The 18940-nt window shown below is 32.9% G+C and overlaps 1 protein-coding gene across 1 annotated transcript in view; it reads right to left on the reverse strand.

Moving 5' to 3' along the window:
- The window catches only part of ERO1A (endoplasmic reticulum oxidoreductase 1 alpha), a 38721-nt gene that overhangs the window by 522 nt on the left and 19259 nt on the right, over positions 1–18940 (reverse strand). Inside the window, exons 7-15 of the mRNA XM_024567897.3 lie at positions 15207–15327; positions 12998–13044; positions 10677–10688; positions 7135–7161; positions 6922–7014; positions 5829–6075; positions 5320–5389; positions 1221–1307; positions 1000–1133 (exon numbers count right to left, since the gene is read on the reverse strand). Of these exons, the coding sequence (XP_024423665.2) occupies positions 1000–1133; positions 1221–1307; positions 5320–5389; positions 5829–6075; positions 6922–7014; positions 7135–7161; positions 10677–10688; positions 12998–13044; positions 15207–15327 (838 nt within the window). The remainder of the gene's footprint in view (positions 1–999; positions 1134–1220; positions 1308–5319; positions 5390–5828; positions 6076–6921; positions 7015–7134; positions 7162–10676; positions 10689–12997; positions 13045–15206; positions 15328–18940) is intronic.

The raw sequence follows: 18940 nt of genomic DNA on the forward strand, positions 1-18940 counted from the left end.
TGTTACCTTTAAGTATTCATGACTTAGTATTAAAGTTTTAAACTACAGAACTACCAAGTATAAAGATGTTAAAATACTTAGGTATTTTAAGTATTTTTAAGTATATTCATATGCTTAGTATTTAAAGTATAAAGTACATAAACATTAAATACACATTTTAAATATGCATGAGTATATGAGTACTGAAAACTAATCGATATATCGTATCTAGTAAATATACAAAGAACCAAAGCTTTTGAACTATAAAGATCGAGAATAGTAAACATGTGATCAAGTTGTTTTCACTAATTGTTACAAAAAGTAAAGTTTATTCATTATTTCAAGTGTAGTTTAGCTCTGCTCTCCACCATGAAAAATGTAGCAGGGTACTCAATGAATATAACTGTCAAGCTTTTGTGTACTAAAGAATAATTTTGAAGGTATATTATGTCAAACCCAAAATATTAAATCATAATTGTTAGTCCTTCGGAAATGACTTTTATAAATCTCTGCACTCATACATATGATAGGCCAGAAGAAAATGCATATATACTTAAATTTTATAATGTAAGTGGCCTGTTTTCAAGCTTATCTTCCCATCATTTTTATGAAATTATTTTTTAAAGAATTATTAACCCTTTTACAAAACGATGAATTCACAAAGAAGTTTTACATGTACATCTATATTAAACAACATGAGTTTTTGCAGGATCTTTAAAAAATTTGGGGCAATGCAAAAAACTACTTTCAAATAATTAGACAAAATATACAAATTCAGGAAGATGAATACTGAACTCCAATGAGCAAATTAATCATGATTATAAAAGTCAATAGGTAAAAATAAAGAATATCATGTAATGACTGTATCTACATACTTACAGTAGTTCATAAGATCATACAATTCTGTAGTGAGATAATTTTACCATAAAGGATATTCCTTACCTAGTTTTATCCGAAAGTATACATGTTGCATTAGACTTACTTGACTAGCAGAAACAATTTCAATATATTTAGACTAACCTTCCAAATGCATTAAATAATGATACTATTTCTTGTCTGGTTAGATGGAATTCATAACTGGGCCCACTTTCTGGCATATTCGCTATCAGTTTCTCAGAAAACAAGATCTTCAGAGCAGTACCCAAACCCTGAGTCTACAATAGAAATTTAAAAAAAGGAAAATCAGAAAATTCTTTGTGCAAAGAATAAATGAAAAATAGAATTGAGATAGATTTGCTTACCTGAAGCTTTCCCCACAGTCTACATTTAAAACAACCAACACAATCCATGATTCTTGAAATATTTCTAAAATGCAGTCGAAATTCCTCCTAAAAAGCAATTTGATAAAATTGTATTTTCTGAGTGCCTTCTATGAGGTGTTCTATTGGAAGTTATTATTAACTATTATGTAAATATTGGGAGATGGGAGACAGAGATTGGATGGCCTCATTAACCCCGCCCCAGAAAAATAGAGAGGGAGGGAGAGAGGGAAAGAAAAAATAAAAACCTTTGACTACATAATAGTTAAATTAAAGCCCTCTTTCTGGTATTAATGAGATGAAAATCAGATATTATTGTTATTATTATTCAGAAATATATAGAATATAGTGAACATCCATGTATTCTTCACCAACTTTTATAAAGAAACTATTACAGGGAAAAATTGAACATTCTGAATTATTTGCTTTTATACTCTTAATAGATATGTATATACCTTTGAACATTAGGGTACTATATTGTTTATAACAGGGCAGCAGGCATCCAGCTCACCAAAAGCAGTATATGTCCTTAACTAATAAGGAAAAAAGAAGGGAAACCAAGAACACATCCTTCATTTACTCCAAAGGTAATTATTAATTGATCCTCCAAGTGACTCCCTCCGTCTTGGACTTATACTGGAAATAGTTTACAGTACTGTAGGCAGGAAATTTGACATACATTTCAGATGGAACATCTAGTTCCATCTAACATCTATACCTACTGACCTACTACTGGGGGAGTATATGGTGTTCAGTGTTCTCTCTGTTTTTTTAATGTAATAAATCACATACTAGACTCAAGCAGAAGAGAACAGGACCAAAGATCCGAAAATGGGAATCAATCAGCAAAGATTGGAACCCACTATTCAAAGCAGACCTCAGGTCACTCTAATTTACTCAATTCAGTCTTTCCCCAGATGTTTCATTCAGCTTGAGACTCCGAAACAGCTGTAACTTGTGAAAGATCTTTAACAGGATCCCAGATCTTCTATCATTATTAATACAAATTGTCTGTTAATATAAAGCCCAAACTGCTACTATTAGTTATTACCATACGTTATCAATATTCTATATCTTGTGGTTCTGTACCTTTTGGGTTGAGCCCAGTAAGAGATAATCCTAATTTTAAATCTACTTTTTAAAAAATGTTTACCCAGTAATATTACTCATACTACTCTTATGATTTTGGTGATTTGATTTGAGGTTCTCTCTAAACTTACATTTTGACTTTGAATTAAAGAAAAATCATACTGTAGCACTTATAACAGAGCAGTAAAATTACTCTAAAGTAATGTTCCATCTTATGAGGTGTTGACCTCTGGAAGACTTAATAGTTGCTATAAGAGCCTACGAAATCCATTTGTAGACAAGCATTGTATATATACAGAATAAAAAACAGCTCACATGTATGTGTTATAAATTTCCAAATGATAGCAATGTTATGATCAATAAAACACAATTTTTACTATAAAAATATTACTAAAAGTATAGTGGCTTTTTGGCAATTATATTTTCACAATCAATAGCTATTTAAAATAACACTGTCATGAGGAAAGACCCTGAAAGTTTTTGACTTTAAGAGACTCCTACTGTGTGCTGTCACCTTGATTTCAGGCTTCTGGCCTCTGAATTGAGAGAATAAATTTCTGTTGTTTTAAGCTCTGCACCCCTACCCCCGCCAACCAAAAAAATAAAAAAGAGAGAGACTCATACTTGTAAAGGATGGAAGCCTCTGTTATAAAAGATTGTGCTTATTGTAGACACTGTCTAAATTCAGTATTTGAATCTATGTTTGTTAATTCAAATACTTGAATGTAGCAGCTCTTGAGTAAATCTTTGTATGGCACATAGAGAGAGTAAGCATGGTTTCTTACCGTAGCCAAAATAGCAGTGCAAAATGAAAACCAAGCACAAGTGCTCAAGTGAACTTACTATGCTGGGACCAAATGAATAAGCTACAAACTTACTAGCTCAGAATAGGAAAACATCCTTGTGACTTCTACAAATAAAAATCAATGTCCAATACCCTGAGTATATTCCAAAGTTATGTCCAATTGGAAAATTTATGATCCTTAAAATAACCAGAATATAAATCACTTACAAATTCTCCGTGTTTATGTACAGTTTAGATCAACACTTAAAATTACGGTCGGTGGGGAGAATAATCAAACATGCTGTGGTTATATACTATGATTTATATTCAATGAAACCAATTGACCAAAAAATAATTCTCTTCCAATTTTCAAATGTTTTATAAGCCTTTAAGTAAATCATATTCTAATTTGAATTGAACATTCAACAATCCTCTTTCATGCAAGTCTTCTATTTCTAACCAAACACTGATAGAGTACAAAGGAGACAAGATGAGATTTTTAAATGAGCTTATAAATAACTGTTCAAATCCATGGTGTTCACCATAAACTACTTTTTTTTAGAAAAAAAACTGATATTAACAAGTTTTCTTGTTTTTTTACTCTTGTAAAAGAATTCAGAAAAATTATCTGTTAAATGCCATAGTAGCACATCAAACTTGAGTGTTTTAGTTCTGATAAAATTAAAACATTGTGAGAAATATTTCTAATCTGCACAATATAAAAAGAGTAAAAGCCAAAACACTCTCCAATAAAACAGCAAGTATCCTAAAAATAAGGAAGATATTGAAAATAGTAAGAGGAAAAAAAGTCTTATTACAGCATCTTCCCCCTCATTTCTAAGTTCCTGGAAGCTGTTTGGGAGGTTATATAAGCAATGAGTTATGTATTTCTAGCAAGAATGCTTTAAGTAGGAGGTAGGTGGGAGGTCAAAAATAACTATTATCTAACAGCAAAAAACTGAGTGCAAAAAGTATTTTGCTTGCAAGCTGCATAAAATCAGGTTCTTCCCTTACAGAAAGAAACAAAGAATAAGACAGAGGAAGACTGTTGAAATCAGATGAAATATTCTGATGAAATCAGATCAAGCCCATTGTTCCTGAAGGCCACCTGCCTCTACTTACCTATAGCTTTGTAACAAAGAACAGTAATATAATCTTACTTGAGTTCCCAAATAGGCTAGAAATCCCTTGAGGATAGGAGCTGTCTCTCCCTTTAATGACAAAAATCATGCTCTCCATATTAGTAATCATTTAGAAAATCTTCCTAGTACTATTTTATATTTGTAGTAATTTAATGCAAGAGACACAAAGATGCTGTTGCCTAAGGCTACACCTCTATTAAGAGGCAAGGCAAATTATACACATAAACTAATGCAATACTGAATGTCATCTGTAATTGAAATTTTTAAATAATATATAAACAAACAAATCAATAAACAAAAAGAGGCGAGGCAAGGCAAACACCAAACCCCATTTTGTGGGTCTCTGTTCTTTCCACAACCACATGCTGGCATTCCTAAATGCCTTTAATTGCCATTGAATAAGATGAATGGAAAAAAAAATAACGCACCCTGGCTGGTGTGGCTCAGTGGATTGAGCGTGGCCTATGAACCGAAGGGTCGCCAGTTCAATTCCCAGTGAGGGTATATGCCTGGGTTGCAGGCCAGGTGCCCAGTTGGGAGTGTGCGAAAGGTAACCAACTGACTGATGTTTCTCTTGCACATTGATCTTTCTCTCCCTGTCTTTCTCCCTTCCCTTCCCCTCTTTCTACAGAATAAAAATAAATTAAATCTAAAAACAAAACAATGCTGTGCCCTCTCTCCTTAAAGAGGATCCTTTAATTCATCCAAAACCATTTTCAGAATTCTCTTCAACCGAAGACAAATACTTCCACTCATGCTCCAGATCCCTTTCCTTTAATTGATAACTTCTCTTCATTACCTGAGACCATCAGTATGGAAGCCATATATAAAGTGTGCAGGGACACACAGGTTTCAGTTGTTGTTATTTTGAACATAACACAAACTAGATCATAAGTTGGACCTACCTTTGAACTTCTGTTGTTTTGAGGAAAAGAAACATTATGACTGTGATTTTTCTTATAATTTCAGGATGTATACCAACATTTATTGTTAAGTATAAAAACATGGGCTTATATTCATACCTGCCTAAGAGTTTATATCTAAAATTAAAGTATAAAATAATTACCTTTAGTTTGTTTGCTTCTTTTTTATCCCCAGCAAAAAATGAATTTTCATCAAAATGCAAAGGAAATGACCTGCATTTTAAAACAGAATATTCAATTTCATGTACTATAAAATATCAAAAGTTCTGCTAATATAACATTTTGCTGATCAGTGATGAATCACATAATTAAAAAAAGAGTAGAAAATATAGTAAAACTAACACTCTGATGCCCCCAAAGGCTAACCACAAAATATAATTGAAGTTTGGCCCCAAACCCATCCTGTTCAACTAAATGTGAAAACAATGCAGATATCTAAGAACTAAAAGAATGGCTCTTAAAATTAAAAATACATACTTTTTATTACCTAGGTTAAAACAAAAACAAATCAATTCTAAAAACCTACAGGCAAAATTAGCTTTTAATTATTTTTAAAAGTTTTCCTTTCTCTATATTGCATATTTAAGAACCTAATTTTAGATACCACTTGTCATTCTTCTATTAATATACAAGTTGTTAATACATAATTTACTTGATTTCATGAAGTATTTCCAGAAGTAACATTTTGTTTTCTTCATCCTGAACTTTATTCCCGGTGAAGAGCTGAAAATCTGGGCGCTCAAAGAATGGTACCACTTTAGATAAAGCCCTTAATTCTATTAAGTAGAGAAAATACAAGTTCTTAAGCCTTCTTGGACCTTCTCCTTCAGTCAAAATTCCATCAAACCGCTGCTGAAATTCTGTAATGTTGTGTCCCCATATCTTTTCTAACCAGGTATCTAAAAAGAAAGAAGAATTAAATATTAAAAACTGAATTTTAAAATTAAGTAAGTTTCATTTTACTTACATTAGGTTGTTTATGCCTATAAGGAGTTAACTTCATTTTATATATTAAAATATGTAATAATATAGCCATGAAAACTGGTTTTCATAATGTAGCCTTTAACAGTTCTATGAGTATTTTATCTTCTAGAAGCCATCCACAAAAGAACAATAAATTAAATGTTTTACTGAGAAACCAGTCTAATAAAAAGTCAAATTTCTGAATATAAACATACTCATAAAACCAAAATACACAATTAAAAAATGATTACCTGAAATTACTAATGAACTTAAAGCCTTAAGGTGATTATATTTTATTTCTAAAACATAAAAAATACTTTAATTTTAGAGGAAATATGTTACTGATGAAAATCAACCATGGTCTCATTTTTCAACAGCATTCTTAAATTCGAGCATAAGGAGCACCAGACAATGCTTTCCCCCATTAAAGTCCAGGACTGAAGCTGGCAAACAGATAAAGGAGCTGTGATACAGTAGTACCTAAAGAATAACAAATTGTGCCATTAGGGGCTATTTTGATTCCCACTACAAAAGAACATTTCCAAAAGGATGTGTAAAGTTTTGAGAAGCTTCTTAAAAGAAGGTGTGAAGAGCTAGGATAATGCTGAACTTCTTATTGTATCTATAGTTCCTATATTCCTGATTACTAGCACTTAAGAATAAATTTTTTCTGCCTAATATTCAGTAAGGTCAATTTTGTTCCATTCAGGTAAATACCAAGAAAATGTTAAGAATACCTGAAAGTAAGTGTGGCGAAGGGAATAAAAGTGAATGTCACATACCTTGCAGGAGATACCGTGCACTCAAGTGCACATTAATGCTTGCATGCAGACCAGATATAAGTCTGTAGAATGCTCTTTTTTCTACACAGAGGCCTAAAAAAAGTAATTTGGAAATAGAAATTTCATATGTTAAACTTGTAAGATTATGAAATACATGTCTTTAAAACTGAGAAAAAAATTATCGTTTAAATTTGCTTAACAGTTTTCAATTACCTTCTAGCCAACTGTAAAAAGTGTTCTCTGAAATTAAAAGAAAAATAAGTCACAAAATTATAAAAATGCCAAAAGGTAAGTTTTTCTAAAGTTTAAATGATAGCCAATTTGTGCCAAACAGTGATTAAAGATTGTTTAACTAAAGGTCCAAATTTTCTTTGCAATTTCTCCACAGGAAAGAGAGAGGTCTTGATATGAGTTCAGTACCAGGCTCCTGCTCAGTCTTTAAGAAACCTTTAGCATCGCCTTAGGTAGCCCGTCTCATCACTCTCTGGATAAGGCGTTTTGTAGGAGGTCAAAACAGAATTTAAATGTTAAATCAATACATAGGAAAATACTTAGCCTTTATAACAGTTCATGCTGTGAAAACTGAGAACTCATTATATGCTTTTGAAATTAATTTTCATAAATTTTTAATTTATAAGAATTATAAAGTAGAACTGCAGTATATTATTTATATATAGCTCATGGTATTATATACTATTCAATATTTCAAAAGATCAAATCAAAGTTAGAGAAACCAAACATCACTTTTATTATATGACCTAATAAGATCACTGTTAATATGCATAGACCTGGTAATTATGCTTTTAAAATTATGCTCTAAAGAAATAACTCAAAATGGGGAACAGTTATAATTTGTAGATGATTATGATGATTGTGTTATGTAAGTTTTAAAACCTGAGATAATCAAAAGGTACAATGATGCTAAGTTAACATGACAGAATACTATATAGCTAGTTAACATGGTAAAATAATATAAAACTATTAAAATGACAAGAATGTGTAACATGATAATATATAAAAATATTTATTTGAAGTAATATATTAAAAGATATAAAATAATTATAGCTATGTAAAGATTCTTAAGTATGCATTTGCTAGAGATGGCAAACTTACTATGTAGATCTTTTGACTAATGTTGCTTATCATAATATTAAAAATGAACCAAGTAAGCATAAAAGTAATGGAAGAAGTAACAAAGAGAATAAGCAATAAGTTAGACTATTTGAAAACTTAAAACATCTGTCAGAAAACTTCACAAATAAAAGCAATATACAAATAAGAAAGTGGGTAAAAAAATGGATGCTGCAACTATAACAAAGGGATAATATCCTAAAAATATAAAAAGTTCATAAACTGAATAAAAATGTTAAAGTGCCCACTACAAATGGGCAAATATGAATAGAGAACTCACAGGGGAAAAATATAAATGATAATAGATAAAATTGCTGTTTCATTAGTAATGAAAAGTACAAGTTAAAACTATAGATACCACTTTTAAGAGAAAGATATATTTAATGCTAACAAGGGCTAGGTAAAACTAGCTAGCATATTGTTAGGAAGGGGTGTAAATTAGCACATGCTTCGTCAGTGACAAAATGGAATTTGGTCACATGTATCAAAAGCCTAAAATGTCCATATCCTTTGATCCAGCAAATCCATTTGTAGAAATCCAGGCTGTTACAGGTGAAGGTTTGTGTGCCCCTAAAACTCATACGTTGAAGTTCCCTGTGATGGTGTTTGAAGGTGGGGCCTTTTGGAGGTAATTAGGTTTAGTTGAGGTCATGAGGGTGGGGTCCCCATGATGGAATTAGTGGCTTTATAAGAAGAGGAAGGAGAGTGGGGGTGGGGGGTGGAGACAACTGTACTTGAACAATAAAAAAAAAGAAGAAGAGGAAGAGACCCAAGCTCTTTCTCTCTCGGCCGTGTGAGAATACAGCAAGAAGGCGGGCTATCCGCAAACCGGGAAGAGGGCCCTCCCCAGAAACCAAATCTGCTGACACCTTGATCTAGGAACTCCCAGCCTCCAGAACTGTTAGAAAATACATGTCTTCTGTTTAGCCACCCAGTCTGTAATATTTTGTCAGAGCAGCCTGAACTGACTAACACATAGGCTAAGGAAGCAAGTAGTCATGGGAATAATAATATACAAAACTGCAGTATATATCTATTATAAAATATACATATATTAGTAATTATCAAATGTTAACAGAGAAGCAGGAGGAGATAGTAACTAAGAGCACGGCCCCCGGAGCCAAACTGCCTGATCTGAATCCAAACCCTGCTACTTAGAAGTCGTACAATTTTAGCTTAGTGGCTAAACAACTTGGAAACTCATTTTCCTTGTCTATAAAATGGAAATAAAAATAATACCTTCTAGGATTGTTGGAAGGATTAAATGAAATCATATTTATAAATTTCTTAGAAGAGTACTGGCATGTTGTCTTCACCATTATCATTATCGATTATTTTGGAGTTATGGGATTACAAGTGATGTGTTTCGGTATAAAAACCTTTAGGTTTTATTTTCAAGTTTTGCACCAGGAATGGGAGGGAGCAGGAGTGTAATACTGTTCGGGACCTAGCCTTCAATAAAATTTTCAGTTTCATAATCCTGAAGTAGCTGTTCTCAGCTTGACTTGATGGTGATCCAGTAGATAATCACTGAATATGACAGCTGTCAGAGAAAACCTTTTCATATTCAACCCAAATGAATACTTATAAACATAGTCATAAATAAGATAGTTTCTCTAAGGATAGCCTCCACAGGTTAACAGTATTGTCTTTGATGAGAGAGAGGTTGAGATCTTCAAATAGTATTGAAAAAACAAAACAGCCTCTTCTGATGTAGCTGGAATACAGCATAGAAGTAGGGACATCCAAGGTATAATAAGGTTACTCAAAACTGAGAATTATAGGATTACCACTAACAGTAATAATATATGAATAATAATATATAACAGGACAAATAATGTTACTACTGCTAAAAAAATTTCCAAACAGTACAGTTCTGATTCAGTATTTTATTTAGCTACTACCATTACCATTAATATAAAATATAATAAAAAATAACAATGTTATCAGACTTCAGTATCATTTCTTAAACAATGCAAAAGCCATTCATAAAAACAATGTTCAGAAGATTTTGAGGGAGAGGAAAGTGGTACTTCACATTTAGCAATTTCATCTAGCTGGACTAAAGCTAAGTACAGCTTAGTTTTTTCATATCGTTAAGCACATGGCCTTAATGACAAAAATCATTTTGATCTCATAACGCAAAAGGATTCTCAAAAAGACGAAGTAAACCTACAATATGTTAAAAATTTAGCATTACAATTAACTGAAAGAGTTGGCAATGATGCCTACACCCAAGAGTCAGCATAAACCTTGGAAGCCATAAATCAATGTTCTGATCATGCCTAGAACCTTTCTCTTTGAGACCCAGCAGATCCTCCAGTTCAACCAGTGAAAGGGTGTTTTTCCTGACAGAGGGTGAGGGAAATGTCTAGCTTCCATGTGCAGTGGGAAATGTAGGAGTGAATTATCAGAGGCTGGGCACGTTGTCCCCTACTGCCTGATCCCAGGCACAAATAATCATTTTTCCCTTAACCTGTGCTTTCACCTCCCAAATTTTAATTAGGAAATAAGAATTAACCTCTTCTGAGTCTCAGGAGTGAAAAGAAAAACATTTGCCAAATAAGTATCTGAATTTTTAACAAATTCATATATGTAATGTATGATAAAGAGATTGTACTTACCTTCACTTTTCCCTGAAAAACAAAACAAAATGTTATTATTATAAACTTCCAGATGCCCCTTTTAAAATGCTACACTTCCATAAAAATAAGGCTTATTAAATAATGGTTAGTTTAGGTCCATCAGTTCATCCACATAAGCAAAATCTGTAATATGCTTCTGCCTGCAACTCTTATTGGGGATAGGACTAAATGGCATCATCTCCAAGAGCCCAAACGCAGAGTAGCTGCAGCTCATACAGACTTAACAGGGGCTAACAGGAGATGAAAATCTAATCTATCACCTGAGAGTGCTCTGGATTACTGTAAGGACTGAAGGTTATTTGGCTGGCAGAGCCTTATCCCGCATTTATTTATCCTAAAGTTATAACACAGTTTCTGCTACAAATTTGTATTACTGCTTTGAAAGCTCCACACTGGCATTATAAAATTTTACTCTATTCAGGAGTATTTTTAGAGACTATTTGTTGGACTCAAATTACACACGATTCAACAGTTTGTATGCAGCTGCTCATTTACTATTGAAAAATTATCTTCATTTGCCCACTTTTATTTGATGCCATCATTGTTGGATTACTAAAGTAACATACGCTCATTGCAAATACATGCTCTTAAAAAAGAGAACACAAATGAAATAAAAAATATACCATCCATAACTCCTTCTGCCCAAAGATAAATACCATTTACATTTTGGTAAATGTTCTTTTTTTGTGTGTATACATATTTACATGTTATCATTGTTTTTACAAAAATGTATTATACATACTTCTGTAACGTTTTGATACCTGTTTTTCCCCAATGTGCTATTGATCACTATTTTTTTTCATAAAAATAAAACATTTATTTTTTCCAAACACCACATCAGACATTTAAAGGGAAGAACCTAAAATTCTACTCCAAGATCTGAAGATTAAGAAAGGTTCTCTGTACAATTGTGATTCATCCTTTCCTGTCAGTTGGGTCCTATTGATCAGTCATGATACCAATGAATACAAATTTCCAGCCACATTTATAATGGTTGTATTCTACTAAGTGAATCTACCATAAATCATTTAACCAGTTCTGTAATGACAAACACTTAAATTGTTCCCATTTATCTTTAAGATAAGTGAGAGTCATTAATTAATTTATCAGATCATAATGTGAGTTCATAGTGAAGATCTCCTCTCATCTGAGAATTTGCATATCATCTGATATTAAATCAATACCTTCCACTGAGTTACCATGTGACTCTGCATAAACTCAAAAGCCTTGTTTAAAAATGTTCTTTCATTTCTAATCTAAGAAAGAGTAGTCTTCCAACATTTAGGGAATGATGTAACCCATTGCTTTCCAGGAGGAAATTTATGTTTATAGACTATATGAGTTCAGCAGCTTTTCAAATAATTTTAAAAAATTGCAACCTTACACAACTTTCTAAAGGCACATCAAAGATTTCATCAGTAACCACATATTCATATAATATATAGGGGTATATATTATAACTGCTTTTTATAGACTGCATAAAGGTTTGTGATTCTCAATTTTACATACCCTCTGCACCTACGTACTGCCTAGCACAGTAAATGGTGAATAATCATTTGTTGAAGGAACAAGTGATTTTTACTATTGTAGACAGGACCATTAAATAAGGATAATTTTCATCCATCCTGTGCCAGGCTCTAGATTAAAAGATTAAACCAATAAATGTTGCCCACATGTCCAAAGTACTAGGGTAGATCAATAGATATATAAGTAATAGTCAGATAATTCTAGACAGTGGAAAGGGCTATAAGGGAAACAAAACGTGGCATAAGAACACTTCTTCACAAAGGAGACAAGATTGCTTCCAGTTAGGAAGATCAGAGAAAGTTTTGTGGAAAAAGGAAGCATTTGGGACAGGCCTTAAGTGTAAGAAGAAAATGAAAAATGTTAATGACATATAAAGACATGTGAGTTTGAAATCAGATTCCCACCGTATACAATAATTTCAAGTGTTCGGAAAGATCTAAGGCAGATTTTTTTTGGATATTCATTTAACTAGAAAATGAGTAAAAATAGAAAAACTAAGCACGCACGTTCTGTGAAAATGCATAGAGTAAGTGTACTGTATAACCTCATCTTCATCCTATGATAGTCTAATACCATGAACTTCATTACAAAAAAATACTCCTTCCTGAAGTGTATCTCAAACACCAATTTCTCTGCAAGGATAAGGCATGACTTCTATGGAAAAAGGAATATATGATCTCAAATGCTCTTGCCAACACTTAATCTGCTTTCCCCCTCCTTCTAATCAAAGTTCAGCTGGCTGAGAAATAGAACAGTGCAAATAAATAACTCACCTTGACTAGAAGCCAAAGGATTTAAAGGCCTTTTAATTGTCTGTGGCCTGGAATCAAGAGAATTAAATTACAAAGTGTAATTGGTATGTATCATGTTATAATTATTTAAAGTAAAAGTGAAATTATCTCAGAAAGTTTCTTAATGACTATATCCCAAATTAAATGGTTTTATTGAGCTTATAAAATATTTAGTTTTCCCTAAGTACTATAAGGGAGGGTGGTTGTTATTTGTTTTAATGATAATAGTTTATGATTTTTCCCATGGTAGCAGCCAGAAAGTCATTTCCTAATCACCTCCTCAAACAAAGGAATTAGAAATACCACTCAAGCTCTTCTCCTAGATTCATTAATATGTTTTTAAATCCATTACATATACATATGTGTGTGCGCCACAAAGTGCACTCCAAATTGAAAGAAAAATGAGCAAAACATATATAAATACTCAACACAAGCATTAAAGTTAAAAAGGAAAACAGGGTGGGTAGACTATTTTCCACTTAGGAAATCTGAGGTACATCAATTTGCCCTGTGGCCATGAAGTTTGTTATGCTTTCAATAAAAGATGGGTTTTTTTTAATAAGAAAAAAAAGAGTTACTATGTCACTAAAGTGCTTTTAAATCTCAAAATAAATATTCATTAGCATCATTATGTGAAGTGTAGGGATTGTTTTAATCTCCATTATTTAAATTTTATAAACTTGCACAAGTTGAGATATACTGAGAACAAAACGTAAGTTATATTTTAATATACTCAATTTAGCATCTCATACATTGTCTCTATTCTAGAAACATTGTCGAAGTCATGATATAAATTAGTTATAAAAGAACTAATACAAAATCTAACAAATGGTCCAGTTAGACTCTATTTTAGTTCACATTAAAAAAAAACTTTAAAGGAAGAGAGTAAATCAAACATTCTGAATAACAAGAGAATTTAAATGAAACATAGGGCAAAAATGAGTAAACAATGAAAAGTCTCCACTTCCCAAACTGGAGAAATTCTTCAAGTCCAAAAAAGAAACAGTCTGACATTTTATTGGTGTAAGTATACTTGGAGATCTCTTAAGTTTATATTTGACTTATAAAAAGTGAAATGTTTACAGGAACTACTATAAAGGACACATGGACAAAATCAAGGGGGAGGGTGGAGGTGGGGGAGGGAGGTGGGTTTGGCTGGGGTGGGGTGGAGGGATGGGGAGAAAATGCAGACAACTGTAATTGAATAATAAAAATTAAAAAAAAATTTTAAGTGAAATGTATTATCACCCTATCTGGAAACTCCAAAGATTTTCCCAGAATGCCCCCCAGTCTCTAAGACAGAGTCACACACACACACACAGAAATTTCTTCCAAAAACCAGTAAGCACATTGTTTAGAGAGCCTAGAGGCTCACAAGCGGGTAAACTTGAAGCATTTCCCAGTCATCCAGTGATCAGATTGACCGCTTCCACTTTAGTGGTTTAGAGTACAAAGTGGGTTCTCCCACGGACTAGATCTTTGATACTAGACAAATCACTTAAAATCAGCTGTCCAAATTTCTGTTTCTCCATCTGTAAACAGTGAAGACTACAACACAGGGGACTGGAAGCACAATGCCTGGCACACAGTGAGTGTTCGGAGGTATTAGCTATTATAATTATTTTCTGAAATTAATTTAACGTTAAAGTGGGAATATAACTATAGCTACAAAAATAGGAGTTTAAGTCACCAAAAGAGAATTAGGAGTTACATATTATAATCTATTTTCTGCCACTAATTATATGATCTAGGAAAATGAAGTAAATCTCTCTGATTCTAGGTTACCTCATCTATAAAATGAGATTCTATGATCCACTCAAGGAACAAAGTGCCCACAACACTCGCACAAAAGTCTAATACTATTCGAAGTCTTCTAAAGAAGAAAGACACAGTGTGATGATGACAAGAGGGAAGGGGGAGCTGGGGCTGGGCGGAAGAGGACAAAGGCAGGGTGGAAACAGGGACATGTGCAACAGTATCAACAATAAAAATAAAGAAAAAAAGAAGAAGAAAGATATATTTATTGAGATGTAGCTACTTGTTTCCCCAGAGGAGAACTGGATTAATGAATAAGTATGTTCCTATATGCCAATATATCCCTTAACAAAGTAAATTTGATTTGTACTTTTATTTGTTTACAAAGAGAAATCACTATATCTTCTAAAAATTTTTAAATGGAAATGAAACATACTTAAAACAGTTTTCTTCATAGATGACATTCCATATCTTCCAAGCATCTGGTCCCTTGTAACCTGTGTAGCGCTCAGGATTAAGGAGCAAATCTACATACTCAGCATCAGGAGACTGTATATCTATAAAATAAAATGTTTTATTAAACCTTTCTTTACTTCAGTTACCTTTAAAAAGCTAGTATACAAGACTGTATTCCATTGATTCTAAGGCACTATAAATGTATCAATGCCTCAGGGATTTAAAAACAACTTTTCAGGAGAAAGAAGGGAAAGAGGAAAGAACCAATACAACCACATTAAATGTACACACTGGTTGCAAAAGCATCCTGCTTTTAGAAATGGTACAAAATATGGCCCTGGCCAGATAGCTCAGCTGGTTAGAGCATCGTCCCAGTACGCCAAGACTGCAGATTCCATCCCTGGTCAGGGCACATATAAGAATACATAAATAAGTGGAACAATTAATCAGAGTCAGTCTCTCTTTCCCCCTCTCGACCCTCCCCTAAAAATCAATAAATAAAAATTTAAAAAAGAAAAGAAATGGTACAAAATAGGAGCAGGTGAATTTTAGAATCAAAGGAATGTGGTAATTCAATTCTCATAAATTGACAAAGATTATGCTATACATTTTCCCTCCACATTAACCATAATAGTCCAGCAGTAACTAGAGATGACTGAGGTGTTAGTACCGTACACTGTTACCAAATACTTCCTTCTTACATGACCGTCATCAAGATCCACTACAAAGCTGTCCCAAAGGTATAATCCTAAATATGCAAAAAGTTATATGCAGGATGGCATTTGTGTCATCATTATTTATAAAAGGGAAAATTGGAAGCAACCTAATTGCCCAACAGAGCAGAGAATGGGTTCTGGAGCCAGAGTTTCTGGGTGAGAATCCAGGACAAGTTATGTAAATACTCTATGCCTCATGTCATCATTTCTATGATGGGGTTAATACTCACAGTGCTCTTGTGAGACTTAAGTTATTTATATATGTGTGGAGTGCTTAGGACAATGGTAAGAGAATAATATTAGCTAGTGGTTTAAGTGTTATGATGTATCTTAACAGACTATTTTACAGTCAAAACTTAAATACAAAGGCTAATAAAATGAAAAGAAACATTATGGAAAAGTCAATTACAGATATATATATACACACACGCAAAACATACCAAAATTGGTGGGATATTGCTTTCTCATGTTTTATAAATTTGTATACATACTATAACTTCAAAGTCAAAAAATAAAAAAGGCCCCTAGTCCTCCAGTGGCTTTGGGAAATTATTTAATAGTACAGTGATACCTTACTCATCAACAAAGTTTAACAAAATAAGAACCAGCAAAGAATGAGGAAGTGAGCAAAAATGACCTCAACACAACCAAAATAGATGACAAAAATATGAGCAGAAAGGTGCTGAGAGTCCATCAAGGTTTCAATAATACTGCTTATCAAAAAAAAAAATTAAGCTCGGGATATTTTTATCCCAATTCACAGTATGTTGGAGGCATAAATTGGGGGAAATTTGCTCTGGAAGCAACACAGTGACAGCGTCTAGAAATAACTGAAGTGTAATGCAGAAGTAATGCACAATATAGCAAATTATAATGAATTCATAATTAACTGTGATTCTTAAAATGCTCAGCATCTACTAAAGACAGAAAACTAACCACTAAGAAATGATTAAATTTTTTGTATTCTGCCCAAAGATAAACGTTAGTCACCTCATAATTTTACTTAAGATTAATACTTAATTTCTCCCAATTCTATTTTTTTAAATGTTACTGTAACTATATTTTGCCAGATGACAAAAGCTCAAATTTCTAATTTGGATTTATCAAATACCTTCTATAGTCTACCTACCTTTTACATATATTATTTACTTGTTATAAAGCTTTCCTTTTTTATAATATTCACACTCCTTTAACTGAATATACACATCATCAAGTGATTCACCCAAGCTAACAGAACGCCAGAAATGAATTACTGATTCTTAGTTCTTGCCACACAAATGTAAGCATGTAGTCTCAAAAAGATACTATTTAAATAGAAGTTAAGGTATTACCATTCTTTCTAACATTGCAGGCCTTAAAAAAAAAGTGCTGCATATTGCCCTGGCTGGTGTGGCTCAGTGGACTGAGGACTGAGCGCTGGGCTGGGAACCAGACGGTCTTGGTTCTATTTCCACTCAAGGCACATGCCTGGGTTGCAGGCCAGGCCCCCAGTAGGGGGCGCTCTCAGGCAACTACACATTGATGTTTCTCTTCCTTTCTCCCTCCATTCCCCTCTCTAAAAATAAATAAATAAAATCTTTTAAAAAAAGTGCTGCATATTAGGTTTAATTTCTTCTCACAGCAATATTTAGGCAAAAGAATCCTTGTGGAAAGATGGCAAAGCTAGGGGTTTGGGAGAGCTTTTTACCTTTTTACTTTAGTAGTCTGAATCTTAGTATGTCCACACTCCCTTTCCAACAACACATGAAGCCAATGTGTTTTGGAACTCAGAACTTTTCAGATTTTCCAGAATACAGTACATGCAGCATATATTGCATATTAGTCCAGCAGTTACCGGGGCAGTGACCTTTGATCAAACATAAATATTTCTGCCACGAAATACTGAGTAGTCATACAATGAATCTGTGCTAAACTTAGGGGAGAAATATTCACTTTTCAAAGTTTTCAGAATTTGGAAATAAGAATAAAGGATTATAGACATAAATTTGCCAAAACATGGTTGTGTTTTATATTAAGGAAAGCATGCATTTCTCTTTTTTTGCCCCTCCAAAAGGCCACAAAATTAAAAGTAAGTACTTCCTCTTTTTCTTTTTCTTGTTGGGGGGTTGGGTGAGGATTGCAGGTTTCATATTTTACTTGGAATTAAAATGATCTTTGTCATTCTTTTTACTATTTTTTTAAAAGATCATTAATCTGCTCTAAAAGAGCCATAGCAAATTCAGTTTGATTTGATGTTGTTTAGCCAATTAAAAGGATAAACAATTCAACTTAAGAAAAGGGAGACCCTAGAAAAAAGAAGAATAAGAAAATGCATAAATTTTGATCAAAGAGTTCTAATGGTTTCTATAGCTCCAACTCCTATATTTTAACAGCGCCAGCCCTCTAGCTTAACTTTAGATGTAGCAAATACAAATCAGGGGTCATTATTCTCTTTTCCAAAATAACATGGATCATCATTAAGGAAAATATTTAAAAATCCGATGCCAGTAAAACAGAAGCAAGGTTTTGCAATCTCTAGCTATTTATGCAAAAATGCCTGTATATATTATAAAAATTATATTTATATTAATGGAACTATAGAACTCAAGAGGTGAATTTTTTCAAAATATTGAGTTTTCTTTTTAAATGTTTTTATTGTGGTAAAATATATGTAATATAAAATTTGCCATTTAAAACATATTTAAGTGTACCGCTCAGTGGCATTGCATTCACAATGTTGTGCAACCATCACCACTGTTTCCAAACTGTTCTGTGACCCCAAATAGAAACTCTATAACCATTAAGCAGTAATTCCCCATTCTCCCTTCCCTCCAACCTTTGGGAAACTGTAATCTGCTTTTGGTCTCTATCAATTTAGCTGTTCTAGATATTTCACACAAATGGAATCATATGATACTTGTCCTTTTCTGTCTGGTTTATTTCACTTAGCATTATGGTTTGAAGGTTAATCCACATTGTAGTATGTATCAGAACTTCATTTCCCTTTATAGTTAAATAG

This window comes from Desmodus rotundus, chromosome 7 (genome assembly GCF_022682495.2).
Source record: "Desmodus rotundus isolate HL8 chromosome 7, HLdesRot8A.1, whole genome shotgun sequence".
Classification (NCBI taxonomy): Eukaryota; Metazoa; Chordata; class Mammalia; order Chiroptera; family Phyllostomidae; genus Desmodus; species Desmodus rotundus.